The sequence below is a fragment of the Lepus europaeus genome, chromosome 4, assembly GCF_033115175.1.
Source record: "Lepus europaeus isolate LE1 chromosome 4, mLepTim1.pri, whole genome shotgun sequence".
NCBI classification, from domain to species: Eukaryota; Metazoa; Chordata; class Mammalia; order Lagomorpha; family Leporidae; genus Lepus; species Lepus europaeus.
The window spans coordinates 142,593,323-142,611,197 of NC_084830.1; the positions used below are offsets into that span (position 1 = coordinate 142,593,323).

General features: G+C 50.3%; 1 protein-coding gene across 1 annotated transcript in view; it reads left to right on the forward strand.

Moving 5' to 3' along the window:
• The window catches only part of SPOCK1 (SPARC (osteonectin), cwcv and kazal like domains proteoglycan 1), a 480,184-nt gene that overhangs the window by 329,079 nt on the left and 133,230 nt on the right, over window positions 1-17,875 (forward strand). Inside the window, exon 3 of the mRNA XM_062189759.1 lies at window positions 258-372. Within this exon, the coding sequence (XP_062045743.1) occupies window positions 258-372 (115 nt within the window). The remainder of the gene's footprint in view (window positions 1-257; window positions 373-17,875) is intronic.

The window sequence follows — 17,875 nt, forward strand, 5'->3', positions numbered from 1 at the left end:
GGTCCTTCGATAATGAAGGGTTCGGATGGCTTTTTAAAAATAATGTCTGCCTGAGATGTAGACGCCAGAACTCCCAAAACATAAATGCTTCGCTGACCTGCTGGCGAGCAGGGCTGCACGCGGTGGGCATGGGTTTCTGTTCCACTCCCCGGAGAGTGGAAACACATGCTTGGTTTCTTCCTCTTCCGTTATGGAGTAGGAACAGAGGGGACATTGCCCTGGAGGGCCTAACCCTTCTCTTCTCATTCCTTCCTCAGCCCTGGACCCGTCCAAGGACCCCTGCCTGAAGGTGAAGTGCAGTCCTCACAAAGTGTGTGTCACTCAGGACTACCAGACCGCTCTGTGTGTCAGCCGCAAGCACCTGCTCCCCAGGTAAGGCAGGAGGAGCGGTGGCCGAGGGTGGGCGGCGCCCTCCAGCTGACTGACTTGAGGGCGCCCAGCCTCTGAGGGGCCTGGAAGACGAAAGAACGCATGGTTATGTGAACTGTTCAATGCTGTCATCTGTTTCCAGGTGTAGATTCTTAAATGTGTATTTTTATTTTTCATTTTATTTGAAAGAGAGGTGGAGAGAGATCTTGCATTGCTGGTTTACTTCCCAAATTCCTGTGGTAGCCTTCATTGGGCCAAGCTGAGTCCAGGAGCTAGGAATTCAGTCCAGGTCTCTGATGTGGATGGCAGGGACCCAGGTACTTGAGCCATCACCTGCTGCCTCCCAGGGTGCACACGGGCAGGGAGCTGGATCAGGCACAGAGGGACTGGAACCAGGCACTCCGCCCAAGCGGTGATTTAACCACCGTGCCAAGCACCTGCCCCAGACGCAGATTTGCAGAGAATGTCAGTCTTTATTCTCTTTGTCTGGTTCCTTTGGACTCTGAGCCCTTGTCTGAGCACATGAACAGAACATCAGTTCTTTGTGATTTTTGGGTCCCTTCCTCCTCCCAGATTGAACCCCGAATTTAAGAAGTTAGAGACAAGAAAGCAGGGGCTACAACTTCAGCCTGCTGGCTGCTGCTGGCGCTGACAGTCGTAATCCTTGGAGGCCTGAGGGCTCTCTGTTTCATGTCCCTGGAGGGTGTGGCATCTTTGCCAACCCTGGGGTTTGGGTCCTGCCTTCTTAGGACCACTCCTCCATTCCCTCCAGAAGTACGTCTTACTCTGTGCTCAGGGTAAAACACTGGACACCCCCTTTCCACAGCCCAGGTCTACTCCCGTCTTCAGGGGCCTGAAAGCCCAGACCTCTTCATCCCACCCCAGCATCATCTACTGAGTGGGTGTCAACTTTCACAAAAGATAGAAAGAGCCTTGCAATTCAGGTTGCTGATGCCTTCAGTGCTGAAAAAAAATAAGCTTGAAGTAAGGAAATAGTTAACTAGGCACTTGCAAAACAAGCTCTCTTTAAGGAGGACATTGGGTGGGATGGGGGAGAGGCAATTTTACTGCATATTCTGGCCCCTGCCCTCACCCTGAGGTGCTGGTACAGCTGGGAGGTGTAGTGACACATGCTGTTGGTACCCATGCCCGGTGCTGGGTCTGGGAGCGTCCTCTGTTGTTCACCTGCACCCCACCACGTCCTTCAACCAACACAGCCACCTTTCTGCTGCTTGGTCCCCAAAAATTGGCCTTCCCAGGTCTGTTGCTTTGATAGCTCCACTTTGACCTCCTGGGTAGTGCTCTCCTCACTCTTAACTACTAAAATGCAAGCCAGGCTGGTCCCTTTGGCTGTGCCTCTTTTTTTTTTTTTTTTTTTCCACTTTATTTGCATGTGTGTATGTGTGTGAGAGAGAGAGACATTAGTCTCCCATTTTCTGGTTTACTCCCTAAATGTCCACAATAGCCAGTCCAGATGTAGCCTGGAATTCCATCTGGGCCTCTCCCACATGGACAGCAAATGTCCAACTACTTGAGCCGTCATCAGCTGTCTTTCCAGGCACAGTAACAAGGATGTATTGAAAGTGGAAAAACCAGGCTGGCACCGCAGCTCAATAGGCTAATCCTCCGCCTGCGGCGCCGGCACCCTGGGTTCTAGTCCTGGTCGGGGCACCAGATTCTATCCCGGTTGCCCCTCTTCCAGTCCAGCTCTCTGCTGTGGCCTGGGAATGCAGTGGAGGATGGCCCAAGTCCCTGGGCCCTGCACCTGCATGGGAGACCAGGAGAAGCCCCTGGCTCCTGGCTTCGGATCAGCGAGATGCGCCGGCCGCAGCGGCCATTGGAGGGTGAACCAACGGCAAAAAGGAAGACCTTTCTCTCTGTCTCTCTCTCTCTCACTGTCCACTCTGCCTGTCAAAAAAAAAAAAAAAAAGTAGAACAACCAGAACTCAAAGGGGCACTCTGATATGGGATGCCAGGGTCACCCGTGGCAGCTTAACCTGATGCATGCCAGTGCCAGTGCCTGGCTGAGCTCTTGGGATGATTTCAGTTCTCCTCCATCCCCTAAGTGGTCTCCCCTGAACATGGCTGAGGAGGTGCCGCCTTCTGGAATCATGGCTCTAGTGGAACAGGGGTCACAGTGTGGTGTGGCCACACCGAGCAGGCTCTCTGTGCCCTCTGGCTTCTGTAAGTGCGACAGCTGCAGCCAGACCTGGCCTCAGTGACTGTCTTGCTGTGGATAATTTTAAATGTAGTAGTGAATTCAGTCAGCTTGGGACAGGTGTTGTGACACAGGAAGTTAGGCTGTTGCCGGGATGCCCGCATCTTGTATTAGAACTGTGGCCCCTCCCACTCAGGCGAGAGACCTGGATGGAGTTCCTGGCTCCTGGCTTTGGCCTGCCGCAGCCCTGGTTGTGAGCATTTGGGGAGCGAACCTGCAAATGGAAGATTAACTGATAAATCGGTCCTTCCTTCCTGTCTATCTTTTTCTCTTGTACTTTGCTTTTCAAATAAATAATAATAAATACATTTTAAAGAGTAGTTAGCATTGGTAAGACTGAGATGCCAGATTCTCTGATGTGCTTTGTCCCCAGACTGAAGTGTTCTCTCTGGTGGTCAGGATGTGTCTTGTTCCTGAACCTGTCGTAGTGCCTGATATTGTGCTGCTGGGTAAAGTCAGAGAACTGGGACAGAGACAGGCACCAGTCGCTTGCTCGTATGTGTAGCGAATATCAGCCATGATTCAGATCCAGACTGACCCCAAAGCGAATGTTTTTCACCACTGCACTCTGCTGGCCTCTTCACTTCCCCCATGCCCATGCTGGTGCACCCATTAGTTCATTGTCCTTCAGCACAGAGGTGTTGGCTGCCTCCTGTGTGTCAGCTTGTGTTGCTATGGTGACAAAGATCAACAAGATACCCTGTTGCTAAACTCAAGGAAAGTCAGGTTCACTGGCCAGTGGGATGTGCATACCATTTTGTTGTTGTTACTGGCAGTTCCTTTTAGTGCATACCTACTTGAAGAACCTGTTCTAGATTCTCCTGCCACACAATTGCTACTTTCTCTAATGCAGGCAAAACGTGGCCTCTTTGATTGGAAACACCCACATACCCCTTAGTAGTGCTGTAGGCTGGGTCCTGTGTGTGTGTGTGTGTGTGTGTCTACTGCATAGCTGCCTGTAGAATTCAGGATACAGCTCTTTCCAGAAATGTCAGAGAAGAGAATCCTCATTGTACACTCACATGTGTGAGACCAAAGCGGCAGGCTCATTGGTATTGAGGCCTAAGTGTCTAGGTATTTTTCTGAGCATAACTTATGTCTGTGCTGGGGACACCATTGCCTTTTTGCCTGTGTTGAAAGTGCAGTCCTTACCTCCCACAGCACCTGGTGACCACCACATTATAGCCGCCAAGGACATGGACTTGGTGATGAGACTCTGCTGAGCCTGGTCCCCAGGTGGGCTGCTTCCTGTGTAACCTTGGCCAGTGACTTCTTCCTGTCTTCGTTAACTTTGTGCTTCTGTGTTGTTAGATGGGTCAGCGGCAGCGCTCACCCCACTCCTCCCCTGTACTTGTGGAATGCATCCTGCAGTGGTTCGCACACAGCAGTGTGTGAAGGTTTACACAGAGCATCTCCTGGACAGGTTGGGTGTTTGCAGTGAGATGGTGTGCAAGGTCTCTGTCTAGGATCTGTTCTGACTGCTCAAACAGTCATAGTTGCTATTTTCTGATTCATTCTGGAGGATCAGCCAGAAATCCCCAAAGTGCACACCCCTGGGAAAAAAGTAACGTCACTGTGCCTTGTCCACGGCCCGGCCCCGTCTGACTTATGTCTCTGCCACTCCTGTGTGAGTGAGCCCCTTGAGGGCCATCGTGTCCTGTCTAGCTGCTCTCTTACGATTCTCAGCAGAGGGTTTACAGAGACAAAGGCACTTCTAATCATGGGGCTCACTGGTTTGTGGGAAAACAGCTCCAGGCGGCCCCTGTGGTGGGGGCGGCACGCCTGCTCTCCGGTATCTGGGAGGCTGTTCCGTGGGTCTTTGATGCCTGTGGGTCCAGCCTACAGGATCTGCTGAGTATCCGCCTCTCCCAGGGGCCGTGGATGTCTCTGCAGACCGAACAGCTACCTTTTCACCTTGTACTTCAAGGCTCCTCTCTGTCCCAGGAGGCCTTGTTGACAACTGGATTTGGTCATCAACCAGGGAGGTGTCTCTGGGACATCTGGGACCGGTCCTACCTGGCCAGATGCCTCTGCCGCAGGGTGCGGGGCCCATCCTGCCCACCAGCCAGGAGTGTGCACAGAGAGGCCCTGAAGCCCACGACTCCGTGTCTTTGCATACCACGCATGGTGGCAGGACGGTAAACAGTGAGAGAAAGCCCTTAGTTTTCCTGGAGCAGAGGGAGGGAGTGAGCAAGCTGCGGAGGAGGAACCGGGTCAGTGCAGGGACCTGGGGCTGCTTCATTTCAGGGCCCTGAGCGAGACGTTTCGGGAGCGGTGGACAAGCACCCCCAAGCCCCAGCCTCGCCCCAGCTGGGTTGCTCTTCGGTTCCAGTGGGGTTTGTATTTGGTTTCCTCCAGAGGCTTCAGCTGAACTCGGGTTGTCTTTGGAAAATCCTCTTTGGAAATTCTTGGTTCCACCTTTCCCTGTTGTTGAACGGTGTTGTGAGATGTTGGGAAATGTGGAGTACTGTTAGTGTGTTCGTCTCCAGGGTTCCCAGCGAGGCTGTTCCCTCATCAAGGAGCCCAGCTGTGGTCAGGCAGCGGCCTTTTTAAGTGACTTAAAAAATTCCTGGTTACTTTTGCTATAATAAGAATTGAGGCTTATTATAGAATGCATTAAAATAGAGAGAAGTAAAAGGAAATGGAGTAGGCACTGGACACATTATCTCAACCATCATGAAAATACTGCCATATGTTACCGTCCGTTCTTTTTATGAGTCATGGGTTTTTTCCATGGGTTTGTTTTTGTCAAAATTTAGCTATCAAATGATGACTGTGCTGTATATAAAAATTTATATTGGGCCCTCTTCAATTTATATTTATAAATGAGCATTTTAATGGTATTGCAAATGCTTTACAGATACAAATTTTAATGTTTATATAAAACATAATACAAAAAATTTAACTTGAAATTCGTCATTAACCTAAAAATACGAGCTGAGACTGTAAAACTTTCGAAGAATGCAGAAGAAAGCTGAACTTGGGCTTAACAGAGATTTCAGAATTAGGACACACAAAAAAGAATGCAAAAAATAAAGCAACAGGGGCCAGTGCTGTGGGGTAGCAGGTAAAGCCAAACATTTTTGGCACTGACATCCCATATGTGTGCTGGTTTGTGTTCGGGCTGCCGCACTTCCAGTCCAGCTCCCTGCTAATGCACCTGGGAAAGATGCGGAAGGTGGCTCAAGTGCTTGGGCCCCTGCACCCATATGGAAAACCTGGGAGAATGCTGCTGGCTCCTGGCTTCAGATAGGCCCAACTCCGGCCATTGTGGCCATTTGGGAAGTGAACCAAAGGATGGAAGATCTTCTCTTTGTTTCCCCCTTTCTGTCTGTCTGTCTCTCTGCCTCTGCATTTCAGATAAATAAATAAATCATAAAAAAAGCAGGGCCAGTGCTGTGGCGTAGCAGGTAAAGCTGCCGCCTGCAGATAGGCACCAGTTTGAGTCCCAGCTGCTCCACTTCCAATCCAGCTCTCTGCTATGGTCTGATAAAGCAGTAGAAGATGGCCCAAGTCCTTGGACCCCGGCACCTATGAGGGGGAAACAAAAGAAGCTCCTGGCTCTTGGCTTCAGCCTGGCCCAAACTCAGTCTTTGCCACCATTTGGGGAGTGAACCAGCGGATGGAGGATATCGCTCGTCTCTCTCTTTCTGCCTATGCCTCCCCCATACCGCCTCTCCCTTTCCCTCTCTCTCTCTATAACTCTGCCTTTCATATAAATAAATATTTTAAAAACAACAAATTGGATTTCATGAGAATTAAAAGTTTCTAGTCCTCTAAAAAATACATGTAGAAAAATAAAAAGGCAAGTCACAGGAGAAAATGTTTGCAAAACCTGTGCAGATCAAGATTTGGTTCATAAATAGTGTATGAAAGCATATGTACGTACAGACTCACTCATGAGTGTTTCTCTCAGCTTCATTTGTATAAGCCCCAAACTAACCAATGCAGACAACCCGGATGTCCCTGGATCCATGCATGTATAAACCAGCTGAGAGATGCATTGTAATGGAGTGCTGCCTAGCAATGAAAAGACAAAGCTCTCTGGCACAGCCAAGAACACGGATGAATCTGAGAGTACTCATTCTGAGTGAAAAAATCCTGACCAAAAATATAGGTGCCGTATTATTCCCATTTAGATGAAATGTTAAGGAATGCAAACTGTGGTGACAGAAATAAGATCGTGGTTGCCTGAGGAAGGAGGGGAGGTTGGTCCCTTGGTGATAAAGATAATATCTGATGGGGCAGGGGGATAGGCAGAAAGTCCTCAGGCCTGCACAGGGCTGCCTCCCCTGGAGGGATTCTCTGCTGGTCTGGTCGGATGGGCCACTTTGGGATTTGTTGTTCTGTGTGGGTGGGAGATCCGGTGAGGAGGTGTGAAGGTTTTCCCACAGAGTACTGAACATTGATTTTACTTTGCTGTTGCCATTGATTTTCATTTGGAGAATGGAAAATTGAAGCATTTGTTTTAAGCCTTCCGGACAAACCGCGTTGGCAAGTTCTGCAGGTGTACTGAGAATGGGGAGGAAGGAGCCGTGCCAGAGCTTCCGGTAGCTCAGTGCACCCTGCCAAGCCTCTGGGGAGCAGTGGGAAGGCCTCAGTTTTAGCTCAGGAGCAGGGATGGCCTGACTTCCTGACAGGCTGGCTTCTGCAGTGCGATGGCCCTTCCTCTGTGCCTCGCAGCTCTGCAGAGTAACAGCTCTTTCTCTGCACCAGGGAAACATTCAGATCCGGGCGAGGCTTTCGATAGTGCAGACCAGTCTGAGAGCTTTCTGTCTTTTATGTGAACTTGAAAAAAAGAATCAAAGTGTTTGAGGTCAGAGAGAAGTACATCACAGGATGTGCCTCAAATACCAAACTCTCAGAGGGTATTTGAAAGAATGATGGTTATTTCATCTCAGTTTTGTTTTACAACAAAGTGCTGTCTCCTGGTACAGGGGCTTTGAACCCGTTGATTACACATACGCATATCTGTTGAGGTGTGGAAGACACGTGGCCAGACGGAGGCTGGGGACTTCCCAAGTGCCTGGGTGGCTCTCTGCTGCTTCCCAGCTCAAGGTGTTGACCAGAGTGTGATTGAGCTCACAGCCACGGCCGTGGTTGTCTGCTTAGGTAGGCACCCCTGCGCTGCCCTGGCTTCTGTTTCAAGCTCAGGGGATCCGGAAAGGGTGCTAATGAGAGCTCAGTGGTATACCTACCCTGACGCTGGAATTGTCACTGGAGAGAGGTCGTGGGGCTCTTGTCTTCATGCAAGAAAGAATTCAGGCATAAGACAGAGGGCAAGGTAGTAAGGTCTTATTGGGGACAGAGCATCTGTCAGAATGGAAGGGACAGAGAGAGAGAGTGCCAGTCAGACTGGGGGAAAGCGAGGTTACATGGTGGGATAGAGAGAACATGGCAGGCTTGGCTGGTGGCTCAGTGGAGAGCAGAGAGCTGAGCGCACTCTTTGTTTAGACTTTGGGTTTTCAAGGGAGTCTTCCCACCATTTCTTTTTATCCCCTCCTCCAAGACAGAGGGTTTGCTGAGTGTAAATTAGGAAATTGCTTCCCAGTTTTGCTGTTCAGTATTATCAGACTAGGGGAGGCTGCCTGGGTGCCTGCCTTGGAGGAAGCATGTTTATCAGGCCAAGTAACGCATTTTGTGAGGAGGAGAGAGAATTCTCCTGGGAGCTTTCCTTGGGGGAAGGGCTGGGACCACTTGGGAGGTTATCAGGGTCTGGGCAGGACTTTGAAGTGTAGATGCTGGGCTTCTGCAGGCTGGTTCCCTTGGGCACCACTCACACACACATGGGCTAATTTCTAGCTTCCTGCCTAACAGAATCAGTGCAGCTCAGTTGGGGGTTTGCCCTCTGCTCAGTCAATAACCTTTGTACTGAAAAACCATCATAGTGGTTTATGGTTTGGCAAGTACAAACCCCAGACTCTGAAGCAGAAAGAAGAGTCTGGACCAAGAGAGTCCACTTCCTGACCACCTGCCAGTTTGGTAGAGGGGAGTCTGTCCCGCTGACAACTCAAGACAGTCTTCTCCATTTACGGAGCCCCAGAGTATCGATGGGGCTTTGGATGCTCCCTGGATAACTATCCTGAACGCCCAGGATGCAGAAGGAGCTCACTTCCCTTCTGGTTGCATGCACTTGTCCTGGGCTGCACAGTTCCTCTGCTATGATCTCAAGGGGCTGGGCTGCTTTTCTCTTGATGCCCCTGTCTTCCAGCCCTTTGGCTCCTGCTCCTGGAGGTGACACTGGACAGGACCCTGGGCCTTTCTCTGCCCCTTTGAAAGCAATTAGTCTTGGCCCTGTTATTGAACCTGTTCCCTCGCTTCTGGGCCCAAAGCAATAATTCTTGGTTGGTTTTTCCTGCTTTGTGGTTTATCCAAAAGTAATCATTCAAACCACGTGGCACTTAAACATAGAGACATTTAATTACTTTAAACCCACAGGAGTTTGTTTCTTACACAACAGAAGTGCTGTCTGGCTCTGTCCAGGGTACGGACCCAGCTGCTCGTGAGACTTTGCCTGAGCTGAAATCCTGTAATGCCAACGAGTGACTTCACTTCTCTGTTCCTTTATGTTTTTCTCAGAAACAGAAGATATTGATTAGATGATCCTGGTGACAAGAGCAGCAGACAGTAAAAAGCAACTCATGATGGGGATGTGAATAATTATGAGAAATTCTTAGTCCCTCGGGGCAGGGAACAGAGCGAGAGGCAGGTACTATGTTGTAAAGCAAATCCACTAGGTTGATTTTACACATACATTTTTTAAATTACAACAACACGACTTCAGTGAAATGTACCATACCATATCTTGTCCTGCCTAGTTTTTCTTTTTGTTGGTTTTAAACCACACTTTGAAAGCCCTCTGGAGATGGTGGTGGGTGGGAGCAGGTGTGCCTGCAAGGTTGCCTGGTCAGTCCCAGGCCTCCTGCCTAGAGAGGTGGTCTCTGGGTGTGGCACTCAAGAACCAGAGTCTGCCCTGGAGCTTGTCACCTCCCACCCTACCTGCAAGGCACCAGGCTGCGCTGAATTGGGCTGGGGACTGGTAGTGCAGAGGGCAGTGTGTACTTCTCATCGACCACAATACACTGAGTCATTGTGTTTTACTTCTAAGTCGTGCTGTATCTTCAGGAGATGGTTGAATTTCCAACATGTACGCGTGCCCAGGTGCTCACAGCTGACTGTCTCTGGAGCTGGGATTGGCTGTTCACAGAGCCAGGGGTTGGTTATTGATGGCTCTCATTTCCTGCTTCCCTCTCTGATAAAAAATAGAGGAGGAAGAAGGAAGCATTTCGTGCCCTGCTCCGCTGTGTGCTCCTAGCTGGGTTGCTGGGGCTGCCCTTGCTGTGTTGGGTGCCCTCACATCAGACGGTGTATCTCATGCATGGGGTTTAAGTGGATTGGAAAGAAGACGTTGTAGTGGGTGTGCACATGTTGAACAGGTAATGACAAGCTGTAGCTTCTTCCAGGGTGAGGTCCTGCAGGTGGCACGCAGAGGTGGGTAGCTAATGGAGTACATCTGTCTCTAAACTCTAAGCCTACCCACCACCACCACCACGCCTCCACCTACCGCTCCACTCACTGAAGATGTTGTTATTCTTGAGGGCTGAAATCCAGCAAGTTCTGATGGTATTTTATAGTACTCAAGTAGACCAAGGCCCATGTGGACCCATCGCAAAGCACGTCACCTTTTACAGAGGTTAGTGCCTGGGTTCAAGTCCCAGCGCTGCTTCCAGTTCCAGCTTCCTGCTGATGTGTGCCCTGGGAGACAGCAGGTGATGCTTCAAGAAGTCGAGCTCCTACCACCCATGTGGATGCCCTAAATTGAATTCCTGGTTCTTAGCTTTGGCCTAGCCCAGACCCAGTTTTTGCAGACACTTAGGGAGAGAATCTGCTAATGGCAGATATCTCTCTGCCTTTCAGATAAATAAAACTATACAAATAAATACATTTTTAACAACAGTTACTGTAATGAATTTTCCCACTTTCCCTTATATCTATTTTAATTTTTTAAGGCTTTTCCCTTCTCCTTTGTCATCCATAAGTCTGTCGTCTGCTTGTTGCACTGCCAAGACTCAAGATCCAAACTCACAGGGTTTCAGGTTAGACATTTGAGTAAGATTAATTCAACCAATGATCTGTGAAAGACATTCTTTATGGATACCAGCCACCGTCGTAGGGCCCATTGGGGCACTGATCGTGCAGGTTGTGGGGCCAGGAAATGAACTTAAGATGATTTAGATGGACAGCCAAGGTTATCTGTAGAAGCACTTTTGTTTCAATGGAGTGCTCTTGAGCTAATGTCCAGCCTTTAGTGTTCCTCATGGAAGGGGTGAGCGGAGGGCAGGCCCTCTGTGCACAGACAGGGAGGAGAGATGAAAGGTAATTGGTCAGGAGACCTTGGTGCCTTTCCAAGATGCTCTTACAAGTGATGCTTTTCTTGGGCATACATTGAAGCCAGGGTGGCTCAGTTACCAAGGAGTGCAAGGCCATCTCCATTGCCTGCCTTCCTCACGCGTCTGCAGCTGGAGGCGCTGCTGTGTCCTGCTTCCCACTGAACCACTGGGCCAGCCTCTGGCTGATGACACTGACCTCAAGGGAAGGGGGGGAGGGGCTTGGTTCAGACCTCCCATGGCTACCAGGAATTCTCAAGTGGAGAGTGAAGTGACGTGGCTCCCCTCTGGCCTGCAGCTGTACTCTCTGTATGGTCAGGATGAGGGGGAAGCTGTCTGAACATGGTCATGTGGACAGAGGGCTCCAGTCTCAGCAGGTGGAACCTTGACTGGTGCAGCCCAGAAAACTGCTCGCGTCCTGGTGCTGGTGAGCCAGAGATCATGATTCAAAGCCCACTGTGTCAGAATGTGTGACAGTTTCTTTATTTGGTCAGTATGTACGGTTACCTTGAAGACAGTGTGCTGGGTGTTGGGAATTCTGTGATGAGTGGACGAGGTCTATCTTTCTGGAGGTTGAAGTCAATTGGTAAAGAAAGTGTGAACTAAATCAGGGCAAGCATTTTGTAGGACAAGGGGGTAACACAAGAGTTGCCTTGGGTGGGTTGAACGCGGAGGGCCTCTTGGGCAGGTAAGGGATGGAGGACGCAGCTGGGCAAGAAAGTGGAGATGTGGTGCTTGTGGAGGAAGCAGCCATCACAAAGGCCCCAAGTCAGGGAGGAGGGCAAGGGCCTTGGTGTCCTGACGGAAGCTAGGGGAAGCGGGTTTAGCTCCTGAGACTGCAGAGGACACAGCCGTGTGAACCTGGGCAGGTAGCAGGGCAAGACCTGGCTGTGCCTGTGGGGCCATGAGGCAGGTTTGGATGTCTCGCCAAGTATACTCTTAGCAGGAAGTGGTAGAGTGATGGAAACTGTGTATTGGATAGACTGAATTTCCTTGCATTGTTCTTTAAGACAGCTTTTTGCTGTATGAAGAAGCTGGAGGGATGTGTGTGTGTGTGAGAGAGAGATGATGACTGAAACCCCACATCCAGGAGAGCAGTAGCACAGTGCTCCTGTGTAGTGGGGCCTCAGTAACAGTGTCTCAGGACAGCCGCAGGTTCACAAGCAGCAATCAGATGGAGTGACACTTCTTGATTGCTCCTAGCTCGCAGGCTAGTGTGTGACGGAGTCAGCTGTTGTCCTAGGCTTTGCAGGCACCTCGAAGAGAGTATTCTAGACCAAATGGATTATCAGCTAAAGAACTTTATTGCTTCTAGTTCTGAAGGCTGGGAAATCCAAGGTCAAGGTGCTGCAGCCTCTGTGTGTAGTGAGGTCCACTTCCTGGTTCATAGAGAACTGGTTCTGTTTTTGATTTCCTGGTTGTGTCCCCATATGGCAGAAGGACCCCAGGATATCTCTGGGAGATCCTTTTATAGAATCACAGGTCCCCCAGTGAAGGCTCCACCTTCGTGACCTAATCCCCTCAAAGGCCCTACCTCCAAATCCACTCATGTTCAGAGTTAAGTTTCAACGTCTGAATTTTGGAGGGACACACACATTAAGTCTACAGCCCTCTGCCTCAGTTCTCCTGAAATTCATGTCTTCTTTGCATATGAAATCCATACATTCCTTACTCAAAGCATTTAAGTTGTGACTCATTTTAGCATCAACTTTAAAGCTGAAGTCCAAAGTCTCATTTAAATATCATTTAAACCAGATATGGGCGAGACTAAAGGTAAGATTCACATGCAGGCAAATTGCTCTCCACCTGTCAAAGCAATGTGGTGTGAGTTTCCAAAATACATTGGCAGGTTTGGCATGGAGTAAGGCATTCCTACTCCGAAACAGAGAATTAGGAAAGAAAAAGGGGTAGCAAGTCCCAAATCAATCTAAACTCCAGTAGGACAGACAACATTCAGTCCTAGAGCTGGAGAATCATCTTTTCTGACTTGATGCTCTGCCTGTTGGGCCCACCTGGATAGGGGGACCCATGGGAATAGCCATCCAAATGTGATGGGAGAGGGGTGGTTCTTTCCAACACACACTGGGAGCAGGGGTCTTGCACTCATGGCTTTACTGGGCAGGGTTTGAGCCCCCAAGGCTCCAGGCAGCCCTGCTCCCTGGCTTTGGATGGCCCTTCCCATGGTGACACTCTGTGCCTGGATCTCGTGTGTTCTGTTGGCTAGAATTGCACAGTGCTGGCTCCAGCAGTATGGCCTCGTGGCAACATCACCTCCTGTCCTTACTGGGCATTCACTGGGGCTCTTACATTCTGGGCCTGTGACGGGGAGGAGTCCCGATAATTTCTGAACTGCCTTGGTAGCTGTTCTCCCACTGTTCTGGGCGGCCGCTCATGGCTTCTGTGTAGAGCACTGAGTAGCCCCCTCGTTGTGTGCATGTAGTGCCTGGCTTCTGTTACTTCGCTGGTCCATGCCAGTCTCATTAACAAATGGCAGCTTAGCCACACTCAGAGTATTTTCTCTTGAACATGTTTTCTCAATGTTTACAATATGAGCAGACTGAGAACGTTTTGAAATCTTGTAGTTTTTTTTTTTTTTCCCCAAAATGTTTATTTGGCCCAGATACTTGGGCAGCCCCTACATGGGAGACCCAGATGAAGTTCTAGGCTCCTGGCTTTGGACTGGCCCAGCCCCAGCCACTGTGGCCATTCAGGAAGTCAACAGGTGGGTGAAAGAAAACTTTATCTTTCTCTCCTTTTCCCTCCCTTTTGTGCTTTCTCGCTCTTCTCTGCCTTTCAGTTACATAAATCATTTTTAAAAAGTGCTAATTTATTCATTTTTTTTTTTTTTGGACAGGCAGAGTGGATAGTGAGAGAGAGAGAGACAGAGAGAAAGGTCTTCCTTTTTGCCATTGGTTCACCCTCCAATGGCCGCTGCGGCCGGCACATTGCGCTGATCTGAAGCCAGGAGCCAGGTGCTTCTTCTGGTCTCCCATGCGGGTGCAGGGCCCAAGCACTTGGGCCATCCTCCATTGCCTTCCTGGGCCATAGCAGAGAGCTGGCCTGGAAGAGGGGCAACTGGGACTAGAACCCAGTGTGCCAGCACTGCAAGGCGGAGGATTAGCCTGTTAAGCCATGGCGCCGGCCTGATTTATTCATTTTTAAATTTATCTGAAAGGCAGGGTATGAGAGAGATACGTGTCTTCTGTGAGCTGATTGACTTCTCAAATGCCCACAGTAGGTGGGGCTGAGCCTGTCGGCAGCCGTAGTGAGGAATCCCATCCTTATCTCCCACATGGGTGGCGGGGACTCAGGTAGTTGAACCACCATTGGCTGCCTCCCAGCACATTAGCAGGAAACCAGAATGGAGGCAACAGCAGGGCAGGACTGGATGGCAGGTGTTCCAGTATGGGATGCGGTATCTCAAGCCACTGGGCCGCAGAGCGCAGCCTCCCCCCACACTGTTTCCTTCATGATCAACCAGTCCGTCTTTGCATCATTTTACTGTAAGTGGTCAGGAGGAACTAAGCCACTTATTCAGCACCTGGCTGACTCAGATACATAGTTTATTGGTCACGACTTCTACGTTGTACAAAGCGCTTGAACATGAACACGATTCAGCCGAGGTCATCCTTTATAGGAAGGATGACTTTCCTGTAGTTTCTAGTAATGTGGTCTTCATTTCTGTCCAAGCCCATGTTAGAGTAGCCTTTGCTGTCCAGGTCACACAGCGGTTCTGTTCAGGATTGCCTGGTGTTTGCCAGCGTGGAAGCCTTGTGTACAGCCCTCTTTTCTGTTTCGTTTCTTTTTTTTTGTTTGTTTGTTTGTTTTTTGACAGGCAGAGTGGACAGAGAGAAACAGAGAGAAAGGTCTTCCTTTGCCATTGGTTCACCTTCCAATGGCCGCCGCCACAGCCGGCGCGCTGTGGCCGGCACACCGCGCTAATCTGAAGCCAGGAGCCAGGTGCTTCTTCTGGTCTCCCATGCGGGTGCAGGGCCCAAGCACTTGGGCCATCCTCCATTGCCTTCCCGGGCCATAGCGGAGAGCTGGCCTGGAAGAGGGGCAACTGGGACTAGAACCCGGTGTGCCAGCACTGCAAGGCGGAGGATTAGCCTGTTAAGCCATGGCGCCGGCCTGATTTATTCATTTTTAAATTTATCTGAAAGGCAGGGTATGAGAGAGATACGTGTCTTCTGTGAGCTGATTGACTTCTCAAATGCCCACAGTAGGTGGGGCTGAGCCTGTCGGCAGCCGTAGTGAGGAATCCCATCCTTATCTCCCACATGGGTGGCGGGGACTCAGGTAGTTGAACCACCATCGGCTGCCTCCCAGCACTTGGGCCATCCTCCACTGCACTCCCTGGCCACAGCAGAGAGCTGGCCTGGAAGAGGGGCAACCGGGACAGAATCCGGCGCCCCAACTGGGACTAGAACCCGGTGTGCCGGCGCTGCGAGGCGGAGGATTAGCCTATTGAGCCATGGCGCCGGCAGCCCTCTTTTCTTTCTGGCCGTCACCAGGACTTCCTCTGAATGTCCATTCATGGCAGTGTAGGCTCTTTCTAGCCTTCAAACACCTTCAGACACCGCTGTAGCCTCCTCCTGTTGTCCGGGTCCGCAGCTGCTTCTGTGTTTTTAGTCGTTACGGAAACACCGCCACCACTTGGGGGTAGCAGTTTTCTGTTGTAGTCCACCTGGACTGGGCTTGTAAGCACAATTCGGGAGGCTGGGCAGTCCCAAGTGGAGACACTGTCAGATTTGGTGTCTGCTGCGAGTTCTCCCTGCATTCTCACAGAGTGCCATGGGAGAGGCTAGCTGGCGCTCTCTGATGGCTCTCAGAGCGCCGTGATCCCATTCGTGACAGCACTGACCCTGTGACTTAGTCTCTACCACCTCCACCCCCTGCCCCACTGCCAAAGCCCCATCTTCTTCCCAGCTAGGACCTGAATTTTCAGAGAATATAAATGTTTGGTCCGTAGTGCTTTTCACATTGATTTTTGCACAGACTGAGTGCACACTCTGCTCCTCGCTGGCTGAGAACACGCCAGTTCCCTCTAAAGCGTCAGCCCTGCAAGAACTTGTCCTGTGTCTGACTGAGGCCATGGCACCCCCAGGGGTTCCCAATGTATTTAATGGATGAGTGAATCAGTTAAGAGAGGAGCTGGAGGAGCAGGACCGACAGGTGCACTTCATCAGGACTGTGTTAGATGAGCTGAATCGCAAAGTGGTGCTTGGAGGAAGGGGTGGGAGTGTTCATGTCAGGAAGGCAGAGGGTGGACCCCATTGCCCTTTGTTTTCTGTATGGCAGCATTTTTGTGGGTCCGACCTCGCTGCCCTCTGGGGAATTCCAGTGCAGAGGAACTGAGTGATGGGCTCTGTACCATTTGAGGAAGACTCAGCTCCACAGCTGCTGCTCTGTACTGTGTGTGATTCCAGGTGCCCCTGCAAACCAACTGAAGAATGTCATGGTGACGTAATTTCCTACCCGCAGTCTAGCTGCTTTGCAACTTCAGCAGTTTCTACCTGTGCTGTCTTCACCTTGCGTTGTGAGGATACGCTGGCTTGTTCTCAGTGGCCCTGTTAGTGACTTGTGGTCCTTTGGTAGTTGTATCAGAGCAGTCCTTGGAACCCTGCCTGGTAGAAATCTGCCAAGCGGAGGGTGGGGTCATGGAGTGATAACTTTCTACTGAGTGCTGTCAGCAGGAGTATAAACTGGGATAGTGTTTTCAGTGGGCATTTTGGCCATATTGACCTCATGATCCTACTTGGGAAATCCATTTCATGGAATCAGAGCAGGAGTTGTATACAGGAAGTTCATTGCACCTGATGACCGTGGAGCAGTGGAAACATCCCCTTCTGCCAGGTCACCTTGTTTGAGCTGCTGCTCTGTTGGGAGCCTCTGGCAGCAGTTCTTGTGGATGACCTAGTGTTGATGATGGGTGGGTGATGGCGGTTTGCCCCTGCCCACCACCTCAGCCCATCAAGTGCCATGTTTCAGTGAACACCCTGCCTTTCCCTAAACCAGTCCTAACCACATTCATGTTGCTGCTATTTCCCTGATGTCACTTCTGCTTAATTTTGGTGACTTGTTCTTTCCTAAGGTCCTTGTAGCCCCTGCCCCTACCCGGCTTCTCCTAGAATGGGTTGCTTTGCTACTGGTTGCTAGAAAACAAATAAAGGTGTTTTTCCCCCATCCACATAGCCCAGGATAATATCCCCCAAGAGTTATAAGAAAATGGGCTCTAAAATTCTAGCAACAAAGCCCGTGGTGGGATTGCATGTGCTTGCACTACCGTGTGTGCACACCTGAGCCAGCAAACACTTAGCCAGAAGCTGTGCAGGCAACCTGCCAGCTATGGCCCCTCCAGGGAAGAAGCAGGGTTAGGGATGCTGAGGGATGAGGGATGGGACACTGAGTGACATCCACAGCCCCTGGTGAGCTTGCTTCTGATTTGCTTTTCTCCAATTAGTGTTTCAGTTGCTAAAGATTCCCTCTAAGACTCCGGGCTAGGAGTGCATGTCTTATTATGGGGCCAGTGAACAAGGGAGCAACCAAACAAGAAATCAAATCAGAGAGCCAGAGGTCAGTGGAACAATCTCTTTTCTGCCCCCTTGTGAGGAGGAGATGGATTTTTTAAAACAGAATAAGTCCTTAACCATTATCCTTGGGGAATAAAGAAGGCTTAACTGTTCGTTTACATTTCCCTAATAGCTTGCTATTACACTGCTGGCTTAGCAGTTTTCCTTAACAAAGCAAGGTTTCAGCTGGGGTGTGTAAGTGCCTGTGTATGTGTGCATGTGTGTGTGTGTGTGGGCATGGGCACACGTGCGAGTGAGCAAGCTGCTCTTGTATGCAGGCTCCAGTGGCCATACTCGTTCAACAAGCTGATCTTTGAGTTAAAACCCCA